The sequence below is a fragment of the Mercenaria mercenaria genome, chromosome 17, assembly GCF_021730395.1.
Source record: "Mercenaria mercenaria strain notata chromosome 17, MADL_Memer_1, whole genome shotgun sequence".
Classification (NCBI taxonomy): Eukaryota; Metazoa; Mollusca; class Bivalvia; order Venerida; family Veneridae; genus Mercenaria; species Mercenaria mercenaria.
In genome coordinates this window covers 50074004-50097935 of record NC_069377.1, presented here as the reverse complement: position 1 = coordinate 50097935, position 23932 = coordinate 50074004, and the positions used below count along the sequence as shown (strand labels likewise).

Below are 23932 nucleotides of genomic sequence, written 5' to 3'. Positions count from 1 at the left end.
GTGTGGGCACTGGGTAGAACCACAGACTTTCCACAACCCGCTTCACATGACAACCCCTGCAAGGCTAAAGCCCATAGAGGTAAAGAAGTGATTAGAAATCAAAGGCCTTAATCACTCAGCCAATAATCTTTTGGAAGTCCCATCTTTCTACTGAAGGATGAAAACCTACCCTATCTGCTCTGTGGCTTCTATGAGAGAATGTATGAAGTCAATGGTTGCCCAGGAAACACAAAGGTCAGGCTCAAGGTCAAGTAAGGTATCAACAAGTTCTGCTGTGTTTTTTAACAGATCACCTGTAACAGTGAAAGAGACTCACTTTACAACTGTCAAATATAACAAGTGATACTAATGCTTAACTGGTATAAGATATTGCTTACATTATGTAAAAAGCACTCTGTCACCAGAAGATTTCAAATATTGATTCAATAATAAGTCATTTTTTTCTTGATAAAAAAGACTCTTGGTTTGTGTTTTTAACACAATTATAAGCGTACGTAAGCCATGATATTTTGAGATAAAAAGCAGTTTTTCTGACCTGTAAAAGTGATTTAACAGAGGACAGAGTAACAAATTATAAGATTATTTTAAAAGGAATAAACATTTTCTGCAACATTTTATTTATCTCTTTACTTTGTTGGGTTTAGTGTAACACATATTTATGTCATATGGTGACTTTTCAGTTTTTGATGGTGGAGTAAGATCCAAAGTGCCCCTCCAGGCATTGTTTCAGGCAAGGGCAGACAAAAGGGTAGAACCATAGACCTTGCCAGTTGATGGCTTCCTCAAAATGAAGGATTCTACATCCCAAACAAGGTTTCAACTCAGACTGGTGAGGGGCGATTCAAAGTCAGTGAGCTTTGCCACACGGCCACAGAGGCCCTATAAGACAATACTTTGATGCAAACCGATTTCTTCCCATGGAAGTTGAGCCATTGGTGTGTATTAAACTAATCTAAAGCATTCAAAAAGGTACACTTAAAAAGCTGAAATAGCTTTTTACATATTTTTAAATGGCGACAAAAGAATACAGGAATCTTACAATAAATTAAGTCAACATACAATTTGTGGAACTTGAAAATATAAACTTTAGGTGGTCCAGTACTTCCTCAGATCTTTGTATTGCACTGATCCAAGGACCTCTGGTTCCAGTGTTTGACAATGAAGTATAGATCAATCTGTAAAGAACAAATATAAATTGTCAGATTAAAAGATATAATAAAGTGTTAAATAAACAAGGTTTTACTACCAAAAGCAATTGCTGAGTTTTGCATACATGTAAACAGCTAATTATTACCAATATCAAACAAATATTAAAAAAACACTCTTAATGACAGCATGCTCCACTTTTTGAAGCCTTTCAACCTAATACTAGCTTAAATATAGAAGCTTAAGCAGCATTTTGTAAGTTGAAAAGGGGGCATAATCCTGCTAAAATGTAAGCCAGAGTTATGAAACTTGCCAAGTGAGATCACCCCATGGTGCCAAAGACGTGTGGAGAATCTGAAAACATCTGATCAAGTCATGCTTTCATGAAAAATTTCGAGCAAACTTTCCATGATAAAAAGAGACATTATTTTAATGTACTTGTCCTATGAAGTCAACTTATATTGTCAAAAACATGTGTGAAGTTTGAAAGCATTTGGCCATGCAGTTTAACCTGAAGGTGTAATTTTTTTTAATAAAATAAGTTGAGTCATGTGTCCTGAGAAGTCTACTCATACTGCTAAAGACATTTGTGCAGTTTGAAAGCATTTGGCCAAGTAGTTTCTGAGAAACCTGCTTACATGTCGAGCTAAAAACTGAATGTTTACAGCTTTGAAGTCACTGAAACCTTGTAGTTTGACATACTGATCCTAAATATATTATAAGTCCTCTACTGACTATAGCCAGTCATTTTATCAAGATAGAAGGCTGTTTAATTTCTTACTTACTGCTAAAGATAAAAAAATACCTTGCAGTTTCCACTAGTGTAGGGGCATCCCTAGTCTCCATGAGAAGTATGACCAAATTTCTAAAAGTTAGAATTGTAATATATGCCATAGTAAAGAGTTAATAAACAGAAATTCAAACTCAGCTCTATAAATTTACATTATTTAAATAAATATTTAGTACCACTGTCATGTAGTATTTCCATTCAATAAAATACCATTATATAACAAGAGTCCTAAACTGTCACAATATACATACGTCACAGAAAACGATTTTGACTTCTAAAATTGCTTTTAGTACCCATTATGCAGGCACAATAAATGTTTAAGTTATTTGTAATTCAAAGGCCATAACTCTGAAGATATTTATCAAAACTGACTTTGCTCTAGGACTTACTGTAGAAATTTTGTGTTTACTCCAAAGTAAGAAGTAAATTAATTTTGTTCAAGACAATGAAAGAAACATCTTTTTAATTCATAATACCTAGTATGGTATGCAGACCTGTCCCATAATGCAATAGTACGTCAAACCAAAATTTTTCTTAGATTAAAACTGAACTAAAGTTATCACAAAAGGCAATTAATACCCCAAGATGAGACTCTGAAACAGGCAAGTAAAATGTTGCGGGCAAGACCTTTCAACACTGACCTTCGCTTTGGACCTGGCTCTTCATATCGTTTAATAACAACTGATGCTAGTTCTATGAAAATCTTCCCAGCAGTTAACAGGAAATGGAGCATACAGGATGGATGGACAGATGGTTGGATCAACAGACATGAGCGAATCCAATACAGCCACCACAATATTGGGTGTACTATGGAATCATTCATTTTCATGGGGGACTTATTTTCATGGATTTTCTGGTCGAGTCAATCCAGGGAAATTATACCCCAATGAAAAATAAGTCCCACATGAAAATGAATGATTCCACAGTACTTTGTTATAAAATAGAAGTAAAATTCTAATTCAATTTATATTCAAAATTTGAAATACACAAATTCATATCCCCATGAAATAGCAATTATGATTAAAACAACAAAATTCTGTGCCAACGAAATCAAAGATTTCACAGTATGTTTATGAAATAACTACTTACATAAATTTATGGTTTTCTGACATCTCCTTACATATTGCCTGTTCACAGGCCATGTTACCCAGAATTCCAACTGAGATCTCCTAAAATAGATGACAACATTAATTGGTCATCAACAATTTATAAATTACATCTGGTGCTGACTCATTGCAAGTCATGTAAAACAAACAAATTTCCTTAAATTTCATGTCTTTTCAATGGTTTAACCCAAATTCTAAATATCTGGCCCAATCATCCATTTAATAATACATTTGATATTTTTCTCGATGAAACTACCAGATTTATTTATAATTTTACTACAGTATTTCAATAATTAACTAAAAAACATGATTTAAATTTTCTTTAATATCTATTCATAAAATTCGAGTCAAATTTTTGGGACAACATACTAGTACTACAATCGTGAGATACATAGAAGTTAACCTTTAACCCTACTTATACCTCTGGGCACTATTTAAGGCATCAGTAAGCACCTAAGCAGAACCATCAGCTTCTATGAGCCAGCTGGATGAATTCCTCACAAGAAAGAATTCTTCACCCCAAGAGACGTTTTCAACCCATAGCAGTGTGGGCAATTTGAAGTAAACTACTTAGTTTATACTAATTTATTTTAGCTTGATTGTGATGAAATCTTTTAAGCTTATTTGAACCAGTCTCAAGTCTGCTTCCTGGAAAACCCAGTACTGGTGTCATATGAGAAGTCATGGTCATGACCCCAGTGGGGCTTAAACCCACAATCCCTTTGAGCGGCCAACATCTAAACCACTAATCTACCGCTCCCCTTAATAAAAGTCAACTAAAAAGAGATCTTTTAATATCTATATCATAAACCTTTTCAAAAGTTCTTACTCTGGCTAAAGACTGTCAACATGTGATTTCTCCAACATACCTTCAGCTTGTATTTTGGAGCTTGTAATTTTGCCTGTACACTTATCTTTTGTTTGTTTGTATTAGGTTTAGTGTAGTTTTTCAACAGAATTTCAGTTATATAACTATGGACAATTAACCTGACCAGCGTCTCTGGATTCTGTACCAGTACTAACCTGGTCTCAGTAAGTAACTGCTATCTTGCCCACATGAATCAGAAGGTGCAGGACAAATGATTTCAGACAGAATGTCAATCATCATGGAGTACACATGCCTCACCCACTCAAACTCATGACCCACAATCAATTAATTTGAACTGTGCCTATATTTTAATGAAAAACTGTTTATGTCTAGTTTGTCTCTAGACATTTAGTGAGCACTGCATGTTAAATATTTATGTGCCTGTATGGTATGAATTTTGACGGATAATAACATAAACACTTACAATAACTCTTGGAGCCTTTGACTTCTCTATTATGCCAGTCAAGATGTCTACTGCTTTGAACTCGTTCAGAAATTTAGCAACATCCTACATGTTTAAAAACAATGGAAATTATTATATAAATCCAATATTTCCCTACTTTAATCCTTTTAATTAAATTTGGTATTACTAAATACTGGGTTAGTTGTTGGGATAACATCAACAAAGAATTATCTTGAAGTACAGGATCAATTGTCATTTTGCTGTTTGGCTGATTATTGATCTGACAACACAGTCATGTACACATTCGTTTAACAAAAGTGTAAGTAAGTCTATGCATGGGACAGACTTCAGGAAAGTAAGGAAGGTTGGATTTATTTCATTCAAAATAAAGATTTTGTTGTTTTGACCCGTCAATCATATGAACTGGAGCTTATTAACTCTAAAGTGATCAGTTACTGACATGTTAACGAATTAAGTTTTGCTTTCACTACGCTACACTGTTTCCTGCAAATTGTTTTTCATTAGAATGTCAATAAATGATCTATAACTTTTACTAAGTATTGCAGTAACGGAACACAGCAAAATGAAAGCATCAACTATTTTGAGTGAAATTCATCCAGTAACTAGTAATTCGTTTGTAGAAACACGCATGTCTCCCCAAAAAACATAGTAGTAATAGGCAAGAAGTCAATAAGGGACAGGAGCAAAAATCAAAGAGACACTGATGTATGGCTTAGCGACTTAAATGCAATTGGGATCACCTACTCGACATGTCCAATCATCCCATGAAGTTTCAATGTATTAGGTCAAGTGGTTCTTTAGTTACGGATTGGAAATGGTTTTCCATGTTTTAGCCCCTATGTCCTTGAGTTTTGATTGAGTGACCTCAAAATCATTAGTGGGGTCATCTACTCTGTATGTCCAATCATCCTATGAAGTTTCAACATTCTGGGTCAAGCGGTTCTCAAGATATAGACTGAAAACTGTTTTCCATGTTCAGGCCTCTGTGACCTTGACCTTTGGAGTGACCCCAAAAACAATAGAGGTCATCTACTCCTTAAGCCCTATCACCCGAAGCATTCCCACCAACTTTCTGAAAAGTGGGTACATGTACCCGTAATTGCAGCATTTTTTCCAATGATTTGGGAATGAGGCTGAGGCCTTTACATTTGGGAAAAATGTGCCGTAAAACAGTTAAATTGGGAATTGCTAATAGTCATATTTTTTTTCTTAAATGTTACATTTTAGAAACAAGTATGTATGTATGTATTCAGTCATATAAAGGACGGTGTCTACTTTTAGCAGTGAGCACAATGCCCAACTTTTTAGTGCTGCCTCAGTGGAGTATCATGCCGTAGACACATGGCATGATATCCCACCCAGTCACATTATACTGACACCGGGCTGACCAGTCCCAGCACTATCCTCTTAATGCTGAGCACCAAGCAAGGAAGATGCTAGTACAATTTTTTACGTCCTTGGTATGATGCACCCAGGGATCGAACCCAAGACCTCCCGCTCTCGAAGCGGGCGCTCTACCACTAGGCTACCGAGGCGTTTTTAGGAACAAAAATGGCCATAAATGCATCAAGTTAGCATACTGTCTTGTGTTTCAGATGTTTAATAAAATTTGCAGATGCGCAGGCTGGACTGGATCCATGCTGGTGGCAAATGCACTATGTTGGTTTATCATGGTGTGGCTAAATTATATACTTAGAATAGACAATCACAATGAAAGTCTTGTACAAATAAAGTCTTACAGAATTCATGGACATATCCCATAGTTTACACAACTCATTCTGCAGTTCTTCATCAACATCCACAGCCAGATTACTTTCCTCTTCATTTTCTCTGTCCACTTCCTGGAAAAAAGAAAGCAATGGTTCCATGCTGTCTCAAGAAGTTACCTTGTCATTTGTCAGTTTCAAAATTGAACTCAGAATCCTACAATGAAATGCCTGCGTTTTGAGACTGGTCCTCAACTAATGTTTCAAAACCTTACGAGAACCAGTAAGTATACTCTTGTAATCCTAAGGTTTGACCCATATTCATAAATTTTACATCTGAAGAGACATAGATTTATCATTACATATTAAGCTGCAATCATTTTCAATTTCTTCCCTTTTTATGTACTATTTCTAATAAAACATTAACTTGCTCTGTAACAACCTACAGTTTTTTTCCTTTCAGTGTGATTCCAAATGGTTAAAACAGAAATATATCTCGGATCCAGCATAAATTTGTAAAGTACAAACCTCTATCAACTTGATCAAGGTTGTGAATAGCCAGTGTTTGCTGAAGGCTGTGTTACCAATACTCTCAGCACGTAAAAGCTCTGGATGTTCCGCAATTTCCGGTGGCGGGGAAGGATTTCTGTCATACTCCGGTGTGTCCATGTATTCTGGAGATTCCATACGTTTTGGCTACCTGGAAAAGTGATCACATGTAATTTTGGATTACCACAGCCTAGACTTGAATGATTAAAACAAAGCGGAAGTTTTGCAAATCATGAAATGATGCAGACTAGAGCAGAGATCCATATAAGGACCATATTTTAAGTACGGATTAGCTCAGTGGTTTGCACGCTGGCTTTCCTATCCAGAGGTCCGGGGTTCGATCCCCGACAGATACCTCAGGAATTTTCAGAAATGCTTTTCAGTGTTTCCTACCCAACTAAAGGTGTACTGGTCAGAAACTCAGGCAATCCTCGCATGTATTGGTGCTATACACCAGGCACGTTAAAGAACCAAGGGGTCTATTCAAAAAGAGCTAGGGTCTGGTACCCAGATTCCCTTGTATCTGAATATCTGTCTCTTCAACAAGTCTGCACTTGTCAAACACTTGTACATATATACGTACAGAGTTCTGCCGAGGATTTCTACCTTGAAAACATGGGACCATTCTGGAACTTTTTGGGCCATTCAGAAAGAATCAAATTTTACATTTAAAAAACTTTACCTTTCTTATAAAAAACTTTACCTTAAAGCTACCTTTCTTATGCTTTAAGAAGTGTAAAGTTTTTCAAACGTAAAATTATACAGAAAGTACATGTCATCAATTCTCTTTTCCTTATAACTTATCCTTGTATGCTCAACCAGTAAGTTCTTCTGAAAGTCTGGTTCATTTTCCTAGGGGCAGGAGGACTGAAAAATTTGTGCATAATCGCTTTTCCTTTCGGTGTGGCCGCCATTTTGATATAATCATGGTGCAATTATCATGACACATTATTTTTCAAATCCGTCGCAGTGATCTCCCCTGGATGTATGTCTATCTACCTTGCAAGACCGGCAAACTAGCGATCATTATTGGGTTTGAGTTTCAGATTTTCTTCCGCGCCAATGGCGCAAAAACGCAACCTCAGCAGAACTCTGCACATAGTGTGCACTTGTAAATGATAGCACTTATTGAGCACATATAAAACAAGAGCTGTCGGAGGACAGCAACGCTCGACTATTCAACAGCCTTGTCAATTGAATGAAGACAAAAGTCGAAAAAGGGGAATAATCTTGTAACAAGAGCTGTCTGATGACAGCGTGCTCGACTATTCGAAGAATTGATTGAAGAATGGGGTCAAAATATTTCCATGGATATTCAGACAAATTAAATAAATAGATTAGAAAAACAAGAGCTGTCGGAGGACAGCAACGCTCGACTATTCAACAGCCTTGTCGATTGATTGAATACGAGTCAAAAAAGGGGCATAATTTAAAAAAAGCAAAATAAGGTTATGGAGCCTGCATAGTGCTTATCAACTCATGACAGTGGACAAGTGTGTGAAGTTTCAATCCATTCCCATTAGTGGGTACTGAGATACCAGCTTACATATAAGAATTTAACCCAAAACTCCTAAGTTTAAAAACAGGCATAATTTTGTAAAATGCAAAGTTGAGTTATTGACCCTTTGCACTGCATGTCATATCATGACAGTGAACAAGCGTGTGAAGTTTCAATCCTTTCCCATTAATGGATACTGAGATACCAGCTTACATACAAAAACTTAACCAAAAATTTCTATGTTGAAAAAGGGGCATAATTTTGTAAAAAAGCAAAATAAAGTTATGGGACCTGCTTTGTGCATGTCAGATCATGACAGTGAACAAGTGTGTGAAGTTTCAATCCATTCCAATTAGTGAATACTGAGATACCAGCTTACATACAAAACCTTAACCAAAAAATTCTAAGTCGAAAAAGGGGCATAATTTTGTAAAAAAGCAAAATAGAGTTATGGAACCTGTGCAATGTAAGTCAGTTTATCACAGTAAATAAGTGTGTGAAGTTTCAATCCATTCCCACAAGTGGTTACTGAGATACCAGCTTACACACAAAACCTTAACCAAAAATTTCTAAGTCGAAAAAGGGGCATAATTTTGTAAAAAAGCAAAATAGAGTTATGGAACCTGTGCATTGTAAGTCAGTTTATCACAGTGAATAAGTGTGTGAAGTTTCAATCCATTCCCACAAGTGGTTGCTGAGATACCAGCTTACATACAAAAACTTAACCAAATCGGGACGCGGACGCGGACGCCGACGCGGACGCCAACGCCGACGCATGGGCGAGTCCAATAGCTCTACTATTCTATGAATAGTCGAGCTAACAATGTTCCTGTATTACTTTGATTTCGATAAGTCTTAGCACTAAATGGCAATATATGAGGCAATTTCAAAGACCAAAAAGGGCCATAATTCAATCAAAATAGTTATGTACTCTTGCCTACAGATGGAAATCATAATGATAAACAAGTGTTCAAAGTTTAAAAGCCATATGTCAAATAGTTTTGACAAAACATGGACTTGTATGAAAACAGAACCAATTTCAAAGTCCAACAAGAGCTGTCGGATGACAGCGCGCTCGACTATTCGAAGAATTGATTGAAGAATGGGGTCAAAATATTTCCATAGATTTTCAGACTAAACAAAAAAATGGATTAAACAAAAAATGTTCCTGTATTTGTGGATTTCGATTAGTCTTGCACTAAATGGCAATGTGTGACCATGATGGCAAATATGTTAAGTTATATGTTAGGCAAAACATGGACTTATATGAAAAATTTTAACTAATTTCCAAGTCCAAAAAGGGCCATAATTCAGTCAAAATAGTTGACAGAGTTATGTACTCTTGCCTACAGATGGAAATCATGTTGATAAACTAGTGTTAAAAGTTTCAAAGCCACAGTTCAAATAGTTTTGACAAAACGCTGATTTGTTAAAAAAAACTGAACAAATTTCAAAGTCCAAAAAGGGCTATAATTCAGCTAAAAAAGATGAGAGAGTTACGTACTCTTGCCTATTGATAGAGACTTTTATACTGAACAAGATATAAAAGTTTCAAAGCCATATGTCAAACACTTTACACAAAATATAAACTGGTACGAAAAACTTAACCAAGATTTCTAAGTCAAAAGGGGACATAATTCAGTCAAAATGCTTGATGGAATTATGTACTCTTGCCTACAACTGGACATTGTGATGGTAAACAAGTGTTGAAAGTTTCAAAGCTTTATCTCAAAAGACTTTGTCAAAATTTGGACTGGTGCGAAAAACTAAACCAAGATTTCTAAGTCAAAAAGGGGCCATAATTCAACCAAAATGCTTGATGGAGTTATGTACTCTTGCCTACAACTGGACATGGTGATGGTAAACAAGTGTTGAAAGTTTCAAAGCTTTATCTCAAAAGACTTTGTCAAAATATGAACTGGTACGAAAAACTTAACCAAGATTTCTAAGTCAAAAGGGGCCATAATTCAGTCAAAATGCTTGACAGAGTTGTGTACTCTTGCCTTTAACTGGACATGGTGATGGTAAACAAGTGTTGAAAGTTTCAAAGCTTTATCTCAAAAGACTTTGTCAAAATTTGGACTGGTACGAAAAACTAAACCAAGATTTCTAAGTCAAAAAGGGGCCATAATTCAACCAAAATGCTTGATGGAGTTATGTACTCTTGCCTACAACTGGACATGGTGATGGTAAACAAGTGTTGAAAGTTTCAAAGCTTTATCTCAAAAGACTTTGTCAAAATATGAACTGGTACGAAAAACTTAACCAAGATTTCTAAGTCAAAAGGGGCCATAATTCAGTCAAAATGCTTGACAGAGTTATGTACTCTTGCCTTTAACTGGACATGGTGATGGTAAACAAGTGTTGAAAGTTTCAAAGCTTTATCTCAAAAGACTTTGTCAAAATGTGGACTGGTACGAAAAACTTAACCAGGGTGTGACGCCGACGCTGACGCCGACGCCGACGCCGTGGTGAGTAGGATAGCTCTACTTATTCTTCGAATAGTCGAGCTAAAAAGGGCCATAATTCAGCCAAAATAGATGACAGAGTTATTTTCTCTTTCCTACAAATAGAGACTATTATACCAAACAAGTGATAAAAGTTTCAAAGCCATATGTCAAACACTTTACAAAAAATATGAACTGGTACGAAAAACTTAACCAAGATTTCTAAGTCAAAAGGGGCCATAATTCAGCAAAAATCCTTGATGGAGTTATGTACTCTTGCCTATAACTGGACATGGTGATGGTAAACAGGTGTTGAAAGTTTCAAAGCTTTATCTCAAAAGACTTTGTCAAAATATGAACTGGTACGAAATATTAACCAAGATTTCTAAGTCGAAAGGGGCCATAATTCAGCCAAAATCCCTGATGGAGTTATGTACTCTTGCCTATAACTGGCCATGGTGATGGTAAACAAGTGTTGAAAGTTTCAAAGCTTTATCTTAAAAGACTTTGTCAAAATATGAACTGGTACGAAAAACTTAACCATGATTTCTAAGTCAAAAGGGGCCATAATTCAGCCAAAATCCCTGATGGAGTTATGTGCTCTTGCCTATAACTGGCCATGATGATGGTAAACAAGTGTTGAAAGTTTCAAAGCTTTATCTTAAAAGACTTTGTCAAAATATGAACTGGTACGAAAAACTTAACCATGATTTCTAAGTCAAAAGGGGCAATAATTCAGCAAAAATCCTTGATGGAGTTATGTACTCTTGCCTATAACTGGCCATGGTGATGGTAAACAAGTGTTGAAAGTTTCAAAGCTTTATCTTAAAAGACTTTGTCAAAATATGAACTGGTACGAAAAACTTAACCATGATTTCTAAGTCAAAAGGGGCCATAATTCAGCCAAAATCCTTGATAGAGTTATGTGCTCTTGCCTATAACTGGCCATGATGATGGTAAACAAGTGTTGAAAGTTCCAAAGCTTTATCTCAAAAGACTTTGTCAAAATGTGGACTGGTACGAAAAACTTAACCAAGGTGTGACGCCAACGCCGACGCCGTGGTGAGTAGGATAGCTCTACTTATTCTTTGAATAGTCGAGCTAAAAATGCAGAACAGGGTTACGGAACCTGCACAGTGCATATCTGCTTATGACAATAGAAAAGTGTGTGAAGTTTCAATCCATTCCCATTAGTGACTACTGAGATAACAGCTTACATACAAAACCTTAACCAAAAATTTCTAAGTCGAAAAAGGGGCATGATTTTGTAAAAAAGCAAAATATAGTTATGGAACCTGTGCAATGTAAGTCAGTTTATCACAGTGAATAAGCGTGTGAAGTTTCAATCCATTCCCACAAGTGGTTACTGAAATACCAGCTTACATACAAAAACTTAACCAATTGTGACTGGGAAGACTTTTCCTAGATCTCAATCCTGTTGAGTGATACGAAAGGTGGCTGTAATTTTCTTTTTTCTATATAAAAAAAACATTGAAGTGACCATTCATTTTCTTAGTTAGGTCATTTCCCATACTGTGGTTATTGTTTTAAAATTCTGAAAAAAGTTGTTTTCAAAATACTGAAAAAAGTTGTTTTCAAAATTCAAGCCGATGCTGTTAATCTAACTCGCCGATTTTTGATGATATCTGTATGAAGTATTTATTATTAACACCGAGTCACCACCTCGGTGAACGATATCTCCTCGGATAAAACTGAAAGTTAACTATGTCAACTAGAAATACATATTCAATTCAATTCATCGATAGAAGTCAATTTAATGTATTTAATACATTACCTGTCATTCTTTACCATAGATAAGAAATAATTGTGTACAATAGTCCAATTAATCACATGGCTAATCAGCAATTTCTTTATAAAAAAACATTGTTTTTTGCACTCAAACATGTTAACAATTAATCACAAAGTGTCAAAGACGTAACCGTGGTGCAAACTGGCTGAACACAATCGACTCTGGTGTATCAGATAATCTGATTTGCTTTCACACTTCTCGGGGAAATCTCACAAGTACCTGAAGTAGGCGGAACTTAAATTATGCTATCGGCGTGTCTCTGTGTAATCAACTCATTTTGACACCGTGCAAATTGTCGACAGACCGGGTAGCGGTAATTCGCGAATGCGGATATCAAAGACAAGAGGGTCATGATGACCCTGAATCGCTCACCTGAGTATATTGAACCACATGTTTCAAATGGCAAACTGATGCTAAAATATTAGAATGTAGATCAGTAGATCACATTTATGGTCACTGAAAGACAGTTTAAAGATTGGAGTGCAAAACTGTACATGTCATCCAAATTTCAAGGCTGGATCTTAAACTAGAGTGGTCACAAGCAAAAGTTTACGCACGGACACACGGAGGACCTAGACCTACTGACCTAGTTTTTGACCGCAGTTGACCCAGTTTCGAACTTGACCTAGATATCATCAAGATGAATATTCAGACCAACTTTCATACAGATCCCATAAAAAATATCGCCTCTAGAAAGGTCACAATGTTTTTCTATTATTTGACCTACTGACCTAGTTTTTGATGGCACGTGACCCAGTTTCAAACTTGAATTAGATATCATCAAAGTGAACATTCTGACCAATTTTTATGAAGATCCATTGAAAAGTATGGACTCTAGAGAGGTCACAAGGTTTTTCTATTTTTAGACCTACTGACCTAGTTTTTGACTGCATGTGACCCAGTTTCGAACTTGACCTAGACATCATCAAGGTGAACATTCTGACCAATTTTCATGAAGATCCATTGAAAAATATGGCCTCTAGTGAGGTCACAAGGTTTTTCTACTTTTAGACCTACTGCGCGATCACAAAAGCTCACCTTGTCACTTTGTGACTTCGGGCGACTTTTGAAGTTAGTTTGGAGTGAAGTTTGAAGTTCCAAAGTGCATATTTCCCTCAAGTCGCCCACTCGCGAGAGCCCTGCTGAACAATACAATACAATGGCAACGCGCATTGCGAGAGGCAGGACGAAAAAGATATTAGAAATCAAAAAGAATACATGTTGATGTTCTGAACAAAGAAATCAGGGTTAAATGACACATTTTTAGCCGAAGTATGATATAAGAGTCTTACTAATTTTATTTCAAAGTCAAGTGGTATCGATACTAAACAAATTTCTATGTTACCGTACTTACTTTGTCTGTTATCTGGTAGTACTGTTACTAATTTCTCAAAATATCAAGTAGTACCGTTACTCATTTCACAAAATATCAGGTAGTACCGTTACTAATTTTACAAAACATCAGGTAGTACCGTTACTAATTGCACAAATCTTATCTAGAGCTCTACTAGAGGCAGCATATTTTATACTCATCAAATAACAGCAATATTCTTCCTTTAAATTCATTTCTAAGATAATAGCAGGTATAACTTTTACATTGTTATTTTATACTTCTTTGGGCTAGACTAGGGCGAGAATGAGAAGAGGTATTTTTTATCAAAACTTTAAAAGAGTATAAAACAAAACACTTTTGGCAACAACAACACAGCTTTAACATACTCTGTGCAGAAATATGTGCTAGAAACTTTGTCCGACGTTCTGAAAGTCCTGCTAAGATAAACCAAATAAGTATAAAATACACAGAATGGCAACAGGAGATAATCTCACTAAGCTCGTGTCAGCTCGTTATCTTATTGAAGCGTTTGCCGACTTGATCAATCGTGATCAAATCAACAGACGCTTATTAAAGTATTACACTGGCGATACGGCCAGCACGTAATAACTGGATTGGGTCCAATTTTCAAATTCTCAGACTTCCAATCAAAAATTAATTCCTTCCCCGTGTAGAAGATACTAATAACAAAATAAACGACACCATTATCTGGAACAACTGATACGGGGACTTGAATACGGCATTTATCTTATCTTATGCTGTCGTCCAATAGAAGCGTAAGCCGTAGGTTATTCTGCTATTACTCACACATTTACGCCTTACAGTTTAACTCGTCCTTTCAGTGAAAATCTGGGAAAGCATTTGTTGTCAGAATTTTTTGTTGAAAACAAAAGTTCTGCCATGGAATTATTGCCTGCATCTGTTTTTAAATGGAAAGTATCTACATTAATGTTACTTTTCGCCCTGTGAAAATGGCTAAACCTAGGCTTGTCTTACCCAGAGAGAAAGATGTTGTTTTTTACATGATATCTGCCTTGTTGATTCAGAGTATTTAGAACAATAAAATTAGGACATATTTTAATGAAAATAGCATGTCGAAACTGTAAACTGTTGCCTGAAAATATTTGTTTATGATATTGCTTTGTTCTTCACCATTTAAATGCGTGTTAAACCTAGATGATTTTCTGCAGTTTTATCTAAAAGTTCGGAATACTAAATGTAACTTCGTTGTCGGCCTTTTTTTAAAATTTCATTGTTATTTTAATTTAAATACAAGGTATTTTTCACACATCAGTTTTAAGATTAAATTAATTAAACTAATTTTTGGAGTTTAAACAACAATTTCGTTTGAAACATTCTCTGCGTTCAAGTTTGTTTCTGTATGTAGAAATCTGACATTATAAAAAATAATTATAATTAGGTGGCTCTACAAGATTAAGAAAAGTGTCCGTTTTCTGTTTTTTTCCATTTCATTTATTCATATCCAACAAAAATTAGTCTTTTGATAAAGGTTTGAAGTTACGTGGTAAAATATTTATTCAGGGAAGTGAGCTCGAGTTAATTCATAATAATTAAGCATATCACCACATGCAGTCACATGCTGTTTTTCCTTCAGAATCCCTTTAGATCAATCTCTGATCATCTAATCATCGCCACTTAACATGTGACTGGTAAACCCTTTGAACAAAAAGTGTTATAGCTCCATGATTAACATGAGGTAATATGCTAATAACACGCTAAATGATAGTGGCGAAAACAAAATATCGATTGCTTACGACTGGTCGATATTTACAGGTATGGACGACAGCATAATACAGATAAATGTATTGATTTATACGGAGTGTCTACTCCCCGTATTAGACCTTCCTGCCATTATCAACAACGCAGTGGCTAGAGAACCGGAATCGGTTCCCTAGACAGCGAACTTATTCATCCGGAACCGGTTCTCTAGCCAAAGTACCGTGCATAGGCTAGGGAACCGGAAATTTATTTCTATGCATAAAACTAGCAAAATTCACTTTGTTTCTTTTGGTAAGTATCATGTGCATGTTCTTATCTTAATAAGTTAATTAATTTTACTATTTCAGCAAGCTATGCCCTTTTATTTATTTGTGTTTACTGTGTCTCCAGAAGTGTACTCGCCGCATACTGTCCGCCATATTGGAATGATAAAATAAACTAGTACGAATGAATGCGAAATCGTCGACACTGGAGCCGAAATAAACTTGAAATTTAAACTTAAAAGGTGTAAGACAATAAAATAAACGATTAAAACAAATTTAGTAAGTTCTGTCAAAGAGCTATAAAATAAACAGATCGGCAACTTGAAAGGCATATAGAGCAAATCTCGCCAACATCCCGTGACAACTGAATGAGATCTCGTTGTAAGCGTCTGTTGATCATGATTGATCAAGTCAGCAAACGCTTTGAAATTAGGTTACTTTCAGATCATTTGTTTATCATGATAATGGTGCATTTTTAATGTTATTAGTATTTTCTACACGGGGAAGGAATGAATTTATGATTGGAAGTCTGAGAAATCAACAGTTTTCGTTTGAAAAAGGACTTAAATTGGTTTATTAGGTGCCGGGTGTACCACCAGTTTTAAACTTAAGTAAGCGTCTGTTGATTTGATCAAGACTGATCAAGTCGGCAAACGCTTTGAAATAAAATAACACGCTAACACGAGATGATGCGGGATTATCCCAAGTTGCCATTCTGTGTATTTTATAGTTCTTTGGTTCTGTTAATTAGTATTGATTACATATCTTTGAACGTGAAATGCTGAGGTGTTACAAACCAGTATTTAAAGTGATCAAAGAATCTGTATGAAGTTTTAAGGGCAATTAAATTAATTTGTTCATCTATAAACATGTAATGACGCAAATACAAACCAATATTATTCTATATCTAAATAATTTAAAGATAGTACAAGTTTAAAGCAAAATTTAATAACATTTAAAAATTAATTAAGATAATAATATGCATGACACTTATACCGTTCATCTGTATTGTCGCGGTACTTGACATTCGACTAACGACATTAAACAAACAAGAGCACCGCCTTGCGGGTGCTGATGCTCATCTGATTTTTTTTTGTGTAATAGAAATATTGTCCTACCCATGATTTTCTAAGTCTAAAAAGGGCCATCATTCTTGCAAAAAGCAGGATAGAGTTATGTTTCTTGAAGTTCAGTGTCCACTTATGATGGTGAAAAACTGTTGCAAGTTTTAAAGCAATAGCTTTGATAGTTTATGAGAAAAGTTGACTTAAACATAATACTCAACCAAGAAAATGATTTTCTAAGTCCACAAGGGGCAATAATTATTGCAAAAAGCAGGATGGAGTTATGTTGCTTGCTGTACAGGGTCAGCTTATGATGGTGAACAAGTGTTGCAAGTTTCAAAGCAATAGCATTGATAGTTTAAGAGAAAAAGTTGACCTAAACATAAAACTTAACCAAGAAATCTGATATTTTCTAAGTCCAAAAGGGGCAATAATTATTGCAAAAAGCAGGATGGAGTTATGTCTCTTGCTGTACAGGGTCAACTTATGATGGTGAACAAGTGGTGCAAGTTTTAAAGCAATAGCTTTGACAGTTTAGGAGAAAAGCTGACCTAAACATAAAACTTAACCAAGAAAACTGATTTTCTAAGTCCAAAAGGGGCAATAATTCTAGCAAAAAGCAAGATGGAGTTATGTTTCTTGATGTACAGGGTCTGCTTATGATGGTGAACAAGTATTCCAAGTTTCAAAGCAATAGCTTTGATAGTTTAGGAGAAAAGTTGACCTAAACATAAAACTTAACCAAGAAATCTGATATTTTCTAAGTACAAAAGGGGCCATAAATCTTGCAAAAACCAAGATGGAGTTATGTTTCTTGCTATACAGGGTCAGCTTATGATGGTGAACAAGTATTCCAAGTTTCAAAGCAATAGCTTTGATAGTTTAGGAGAAAAGCTGACCTAAACATAAAACTTAACCAGGCGACGCAGACGCCGACGCCGACGCCGACAACCGCTCAAGTGATGACAATAACTCATCATTTTTTTTCAAAAAATCAGATGAGCTAAAAACAACACAACAGTGTATTTCTTTACCACAATATTTCATGTCATATGCATCAATAACTGTGTGAAAATGAATAAGATATCATTCAAGAAACATCCATGTGTTCTACGAACAACAATAGTCAGCCAATGTCAACGTGAGACGTCACATCACTAATGTCGCGGTATAGGTCAAAAATTGTGGCAATCAAACTATCATAGGTTAAAAAACACTAAATATTATTCAAACATTGAAAAGCTATCTAAGTCAAACTAACAGGAACACTCAAAAGTCAATAAATGCCAATTTAAACGTTTTATATTAACTGTTTACATTGGTACTATCGAAAATATTCTCATCTGGGCAGTGGACACACCTGATATTTTCCCAAGTAAATCACAAGGTCTCTGGTGTGGTCGTAATGTAGCAGAGCCTAAGAATTGTACTATTTCTGGATATTTTCTATCTGATAGCTATCAAACATGTTTCAATTCACTGCTCAGTATCATGGGTGTATTTTGAGCAGATGGTCGCGGGGCCCCCATCCCCTCCTCCCTCTTAAAATCCAGCAAGTTAAGACGTTTTGATATTTCGCCTAATACTGATATTTCATTCATTTTAGTGTAGTTTGGGGATGTTACGTAAAATTTGGTGTCCTCTAACCTATAGGCGGGACTTAATTTGCATAATTAATGAGGACAAAGGCCGATCAGCTGGTAGACGAACTTGTAAACATTGCAAACATTTGCTTAATTCATGGATTTTTTTTTTGATTTTTGCAAAAGATATGTGAATAAAAATACGATTTTAATAAATACTGACAGATATTTAGCAATGTAACTGCAGGTGAGAACATTTTTCGCTAGCATGCGTAAAATAGGTCATGAACTTGACATGTGAACACCACGTAGGTGGCGCAACTCAAATACCGCGAAATTAGTGATGGCGCGAGATTAGTGATGTTGAGTATACCAAGAAACAAAGTGGATTTCTGACACTTACCAAGAAACAAAGTGGATTTCGGCAGCATTATGCATAGAAATAAAATTCCGGTTCCCTAGCCTATGCACGGTATTTTGCTTAGAGAACTGGTTCCGGACGAATAAGTTCGCAGTCTAGGGAACCAATTCCGGTTCTCTAGCCACTGCCTATCAACAAATGTTTTTCACCACACAAAATTTTTGACAATTTTTTATCCTTCTGCTTTCTAAACCAGTAAAACGAGATCTCATTCAGTTCCCACGTGATGTTGGCATGATTTGCTCTAAATGCCTTTCAAATTGCCGATCTATTTATTTTTATAATAGCTCTTTGGATAAACAGAAAAATACATTTCCCACACTAAAAGTATCGCGAAAACATAGGACAATTAGGTTTAACTCAACGTTATTACCAAGTTACCACTGTTTAAGAATGAAATATTTTTATGACACTCAATATATCACAATAAGAAACATATAAAATGAAATGTCAATTAGCTCACAGGTTGTTCTGTAAAGTTTCTTTTCCTATTTCAATTTTTCGCCGCCATTTCAGAATCGGAAACGAACGCGGATATTTTGTCGTTGTAGTCATGTCTATCTATCCAGTCAAACCCCTGTTGAGGACATAGACGTTGGCGCGCGTCAGCTGACAAAGAGAGAAAGGAATAAAAGCATAAAAGAAGGAGTATAGTAATACAGATTAAAGGTAAATGTATATATTGTATTAAAACTAGGTTAAAAACAGAGCAGGTTTCTTGGGGGATACATGTTCAACCTGGCTGACTGCCTGGCTGAACTGATTTGCTCAAAGAGAGGGAGTGAGTTCCAATGGACATTAGTGCGAGGGAAAAATGAAAACTTATAAAAATCTGAGCTTGTTTGGAATTGTCTGTAGGCCGTAGAGTGGGACTTGTCCTAGCTTTTATTTGGAATTAAGTAGGGTTCTGGTGGAATAGCAACTAAGTGAAAAAAAATACGGACCTGGAAGCAATGCACATGTCAAACTGTTCTTGATCACCTTTCTCATGGCTCATTGTCACAGGAGCAAAAAATTTTTCAAAATGGCTTTTTGTCATTTTTTCCCTAAGAAAACATTATAATTGTAGTAAATTTAAGGGCATACGGCTCATGGACCAATACTGTACCCTAGGTACGTTACTGCCACCTGTGCCCGTGATGAAATAGTGCACGGAGAGGCACCTGGTGTCTTCCTCCACCATCAAAGCTGGAAAATCGAGTTATGACCTATTATAATATCTTATCTTGCAAATATAGATAAGCGTTATTTAGCACAGTGTAAAGTAGTGCTCAGTTTGTCTACCAAAGTTTATCCCGAGAGTTCATAAAAGAGCAGGCAAATGAAAATGAGTAGATTAGATCTCTCTAATGGTTTTACCGAGCCTGCAACATTTTCGTTTAGGCCTATGTCGTGTTGGGCGATCTGCATGCATTATTAGGCCAGCTGGAAAATTGCCATGTGACATAGCTTGTGTTGAAATGACTTCAAAAACACAACAGTGATAAATTACAACAGTTTTTGCAAAGTTATAACTATAACTATGTTATTGTCGAAATCTTGCATTATATCTTTGCAGTATGGTTCCCCAGCAACAGGTGGGGTGGAGCATGTTCCTCCAGGTGGACTGGTATGTAATTTGATGCTCTGCTATTTAGAAATGAATAACAATTTTGCATGTTTGAAATATGACTAAATACAACCACTACATTAATACCCATGTGAAAATTTATATTTCCAGTTTATATCTGGGGAAGACATATTGTTTTTGCCCTGTCCGTCTGTACGTCACACTTCATTTCCGATCAATAACTGGAGAACCATTTGACCTAGAACCTTAAAACTTCATAGGATGGTAGGGGTCATGGAGTAGACGGCCCCTATCGTTTTGGGGTCTCTCCATCAAAGGTCAAGGTCACAGGGGCCTGAACATGGAAAACCATTTCCGATCAATAACATGAGAACCACTTGACCCAGAATGTTGAAACTTCATAGGATGATTGGACATGCAGAGTAGATGACCCCTATAGATTTTGGGGTCACTTTATTAAAGGTCAAGGTCACATGGACCTGAACATGGAAATCCATTTCCAATCAATAACATGAGAATCACTAGACACAGATTGTTGAAACATCATAGGATGTTTGGATATGCAGAGTAGATGACCCCTATTGATTTAATGGTCACTCTATTAAAGGCCAAGGTCACAGGGGCCTGAACATGGAAATCCATTTCCTGTCAATAATTTGAGAACTATTTGACCTAGAACCTTCAAACTTCATACGGTGATAGGACTTACAGAGTAGATGACCGTAATGTTTTTGGAGTCACTCCATCAAAGGTCAAGGTCACAGGGGGCTGAACATAGAAATTTCTTTCCAATCAATAAGATAAGAACCACTTGACCCAGAATGTTGAAACTTAATAGGATGATTGGTACGCAGAGTAGGTGACCCCCTATTGATTTTGGGGTCACTCTGTTAAAGGTCAAGGTCACAGGGACTTGAACATGGAAAATCGTTTCTGATCAATAACTTCAGAACCACTTGACAAAGAATGTTGAAACTTCATAGGATGATTGTACATGCAGAGTAGATGACCCCTATTGTTTTGGGGATCTCTTTGTTAAAAGTCAAGGTCAAAGGGGCCAGAACATGGAAAACCATTTCCAATCAATAACACAAGAACCACTTGACCCAGAATGTTGAAACTTCATAGGATGACTGGACATGCAGAGTAGATGACCCCTATTGATCTTGGGGTCATTTTGTTAAAGGTCACGGTCACAGTGGACAGAACATGAAAATCCATTTCCAGTCAATAGCTTGAGAACTATTTGACCTAGAACCTTCAAACTTCATAGGGTGATAGGACTTACAGAGTAGATGACCCCTAATGTTTTTGGGGTCACTCCATCGAAGGTCAAGGTCACAGACAGCTGAACGTAGAAAACTCTTTCCAATCAATAACTTGAGAACCACTTGACCCAGAATGTTGAAACTTATTAGGATGATTGGACATGCAGAGTAGATGACCAATACTGATTTTGGGGTCACTCGATCAAAGGTCATGGTCACAGGAGCCTGAACATGGAAAACTGTTTCCAGTTCATAACTTGAGAACCACCAGGCCAAAAATGTTGAAACTTAGTGGTATGATTGGACATGCCAAGTAGATGATCCCTATTGCAGCCAACCATCAGTGTCTCTTTCCCTTCTATCCCCTTTTGACTTCTTGCTTATACAACTATGCACTGGGGGAGACATGCCCTTTTTTACAAAAGCATCTTCTAGTTGATATTGTTTTAATTACATTATAAATTTCTATAACAACCAAACTGTCTTCAAATAGAATTTGCTGGAACAGCACAAAAAAAAAACATGTAAATATCACAAATTTACAGTACAGTGCAGGTTCTGTCATGAAAATTTGATGTAGCTATGAAAACAGATGAGCCAGAAATCATTGTGACCGCAGAAAAGCTCTGCCTTTGACATTGATATGTTGTATATATATATATGTACTGATTTGTGACCGCTTTGTTTAGGTTTAAAGAAGAGAAAGTGGATTGAGTTTATTCTCTCCCCACCCCCCTCCATAAAAAACAGCAAAGAAACAAGAGGGTCATGATGACCCTAAATCGCTCACCTGAGTAATTGGGCCTACAGCCTCTAGAGTGTTTTAGGCTTTAGAACAGGCTTTACCTTTGATTTGACTGGGTGACCTAGTTTTTGATCACACATGACCTAGATTCGAACTTGACGTAGAGATTATCAAGATAAACATAGTTTCATGAAGATAGGTTTGTATATGGGGCCTCTAGAGTGTTCACAAGCTTTTCATTTGATCTGAGCGATTGACCTAGTTTTTGACCCCACATGATCCAGTATCGAACTTGGCTTTGAACATTCTGTGCAAGTTTGTATCAATTAAATCAAAGCATTAAATGAAACCTCAATATGGCTGAAAGGGCCAAAATAGAAAATTTTGCTCCTTTCAGGGGCAGTAACTCTAAAACCCATTATGGAATCTAGCCGGTTTTCGAAAGGAACCAAGATCTTCTTGTGACTTAAGTTGTGTGTAAGTGTGGTTAAATTGAATGTAAAATGTCATTTCTATCTGTTCACAAGGTAAAAATTAACATATTTTGGCTATTTCAGGGGTTAATCAAGGGCTGTAACTCCGGACCCTACGATTGGATCTGACGGATTCATCATGGAATCCAAGACCTATTGTTGTTAAAGATATTTTGCAACTTTGTATTAAATCAAACCATAAATAAAGTCTTTATGGCTGCAAGTCATATTTTGGCCCTTTAAGGGGCCAGAACTCTGGAACCCATGATTGGATCTGGCCAGTTTTCGAAAGGAACTGAGATATTATGCCAATGCAAGTTGTGTGTAATTTACAACTAAAATCAAATACAAAATGTGGTCTCTATCATGTTCACAAGAAATTGTGGACGGACAACATCGATGGAACGATCACAAAAGCTCACTATGTCACTACGTGACAGCGGTGAGCTAAAAACAAAACAAAAAATATTGGGAATGTCAGCATTGAATTTTCTGATGGTAGAAGGCTTGAACTGCTCACAGATTTTATTTTGGCATGTGTCTATTATGTATGCATTGAATGCTAGTTCTGATATATTTCAAGGTTGGGAATTCTCAAAGAAAAATTGAGCTGTTTAAATTGGATGTTGCGAAAATCATATTTGATCAAAGTGTTTACAAAATAATTTGATCGGATTTAACGATCAATCATCTGTGGATAATCATGGCAAGTTTCAGGTTCGTACTTTGAACTACACCGGCGTTCTGGCCCTCCAAATGGACCTGGGTATGGACACGTATCATAAACTTTACCGCAGAGGACATTTTGAAATGCTGTCCATCACGCCGGAGTTAAAAAAATACGAGAGGGAAATTTGCTGTAAAAACTTAGATTCTGTCTGTTTGTTTTGCTTTTATGACCCGGGAGGTCATGTAATTAATTGCAGTATGCATTGTTTATACCTATGTTTAATAATGAGCGATTTTCAATGCCATACTATAAGTATTTGTCTCCTACAAAACATACAATCTGCTACATGCATAGAGTTGTTTTACTACTGAAAATCTTCGTTTCGTAAATTCATTTTTGTTTCAATTTCTTTTATCGTAAAATATACAGACCTATAGTGACATCTTGTGTCTTGGTGA

General features: G+C 36.2%; 1 protein-coding gene and 1 long non-coding RNA gene across 3 annotated transcripts in view; one reads left to right on the top strand and one right to left on the bottom strand.

The window, feature by feature from the left end:
- The window catches only part of LOC123536473 (protein saal1-like), a 26871-nt gene extending 7512 nt beyond the window's left edge, over positions 1 to 19359 (bottom strand). The window contains exons 1-8 of one of the 2 annotated variants that reach the window (XM_045319673.2): positions 19212 to 19359; positions 6569 to 6740; positions 6074 to 6175; positions 4335 to 4418; positions 3026 to 3105; positions 1952 to 2011; positions 1060 to 1175; positions 170 to 293 (exon numbers count right to left, since the gene is read on the bottom strand). In XM_045319673.2, coding sequence (XP_045175608.2) covers positions 170 to 293; positions 1060 to 1175; positions 1952 to 2011; positions 3026 to 3105; positions 4335 to 4418; positions 6074 to 6175; positions 6569 to 6727 — 725 coding nt within the window. In that variant the 5' untranslated portion in view covers positions 6728 to 6740; positions 19212 to 19359. Of the gene's footprint in view, positions 1 to 169; positions 294 to 1059; positions 1176 to 1951; positions 2012 to 3025; positions 3106 to 4334; positions 4419 to 6073; positions 6176 to 6568; positions 6741 to 18730; positions 19074 to 19211 lie in introns of those variants that run through there. The other variant, XM_053528136.1, reaches the window with a different exon arrangement.
- LOC123536474 (uncharacterized) lies at positions 19332 to 23821 on the top strand. The gene is made up of 3 exons (XR_006683339.2): positions 19332 to 19417; positions 20307 to 20357; positions 22889 to 23821. It is a non-coding gene; the product is annotated as an uncharacterized LOC123536474 (long non-coding RNA).
- Positions 23822 to 23932: the final 111 nt, after the last annotated feature.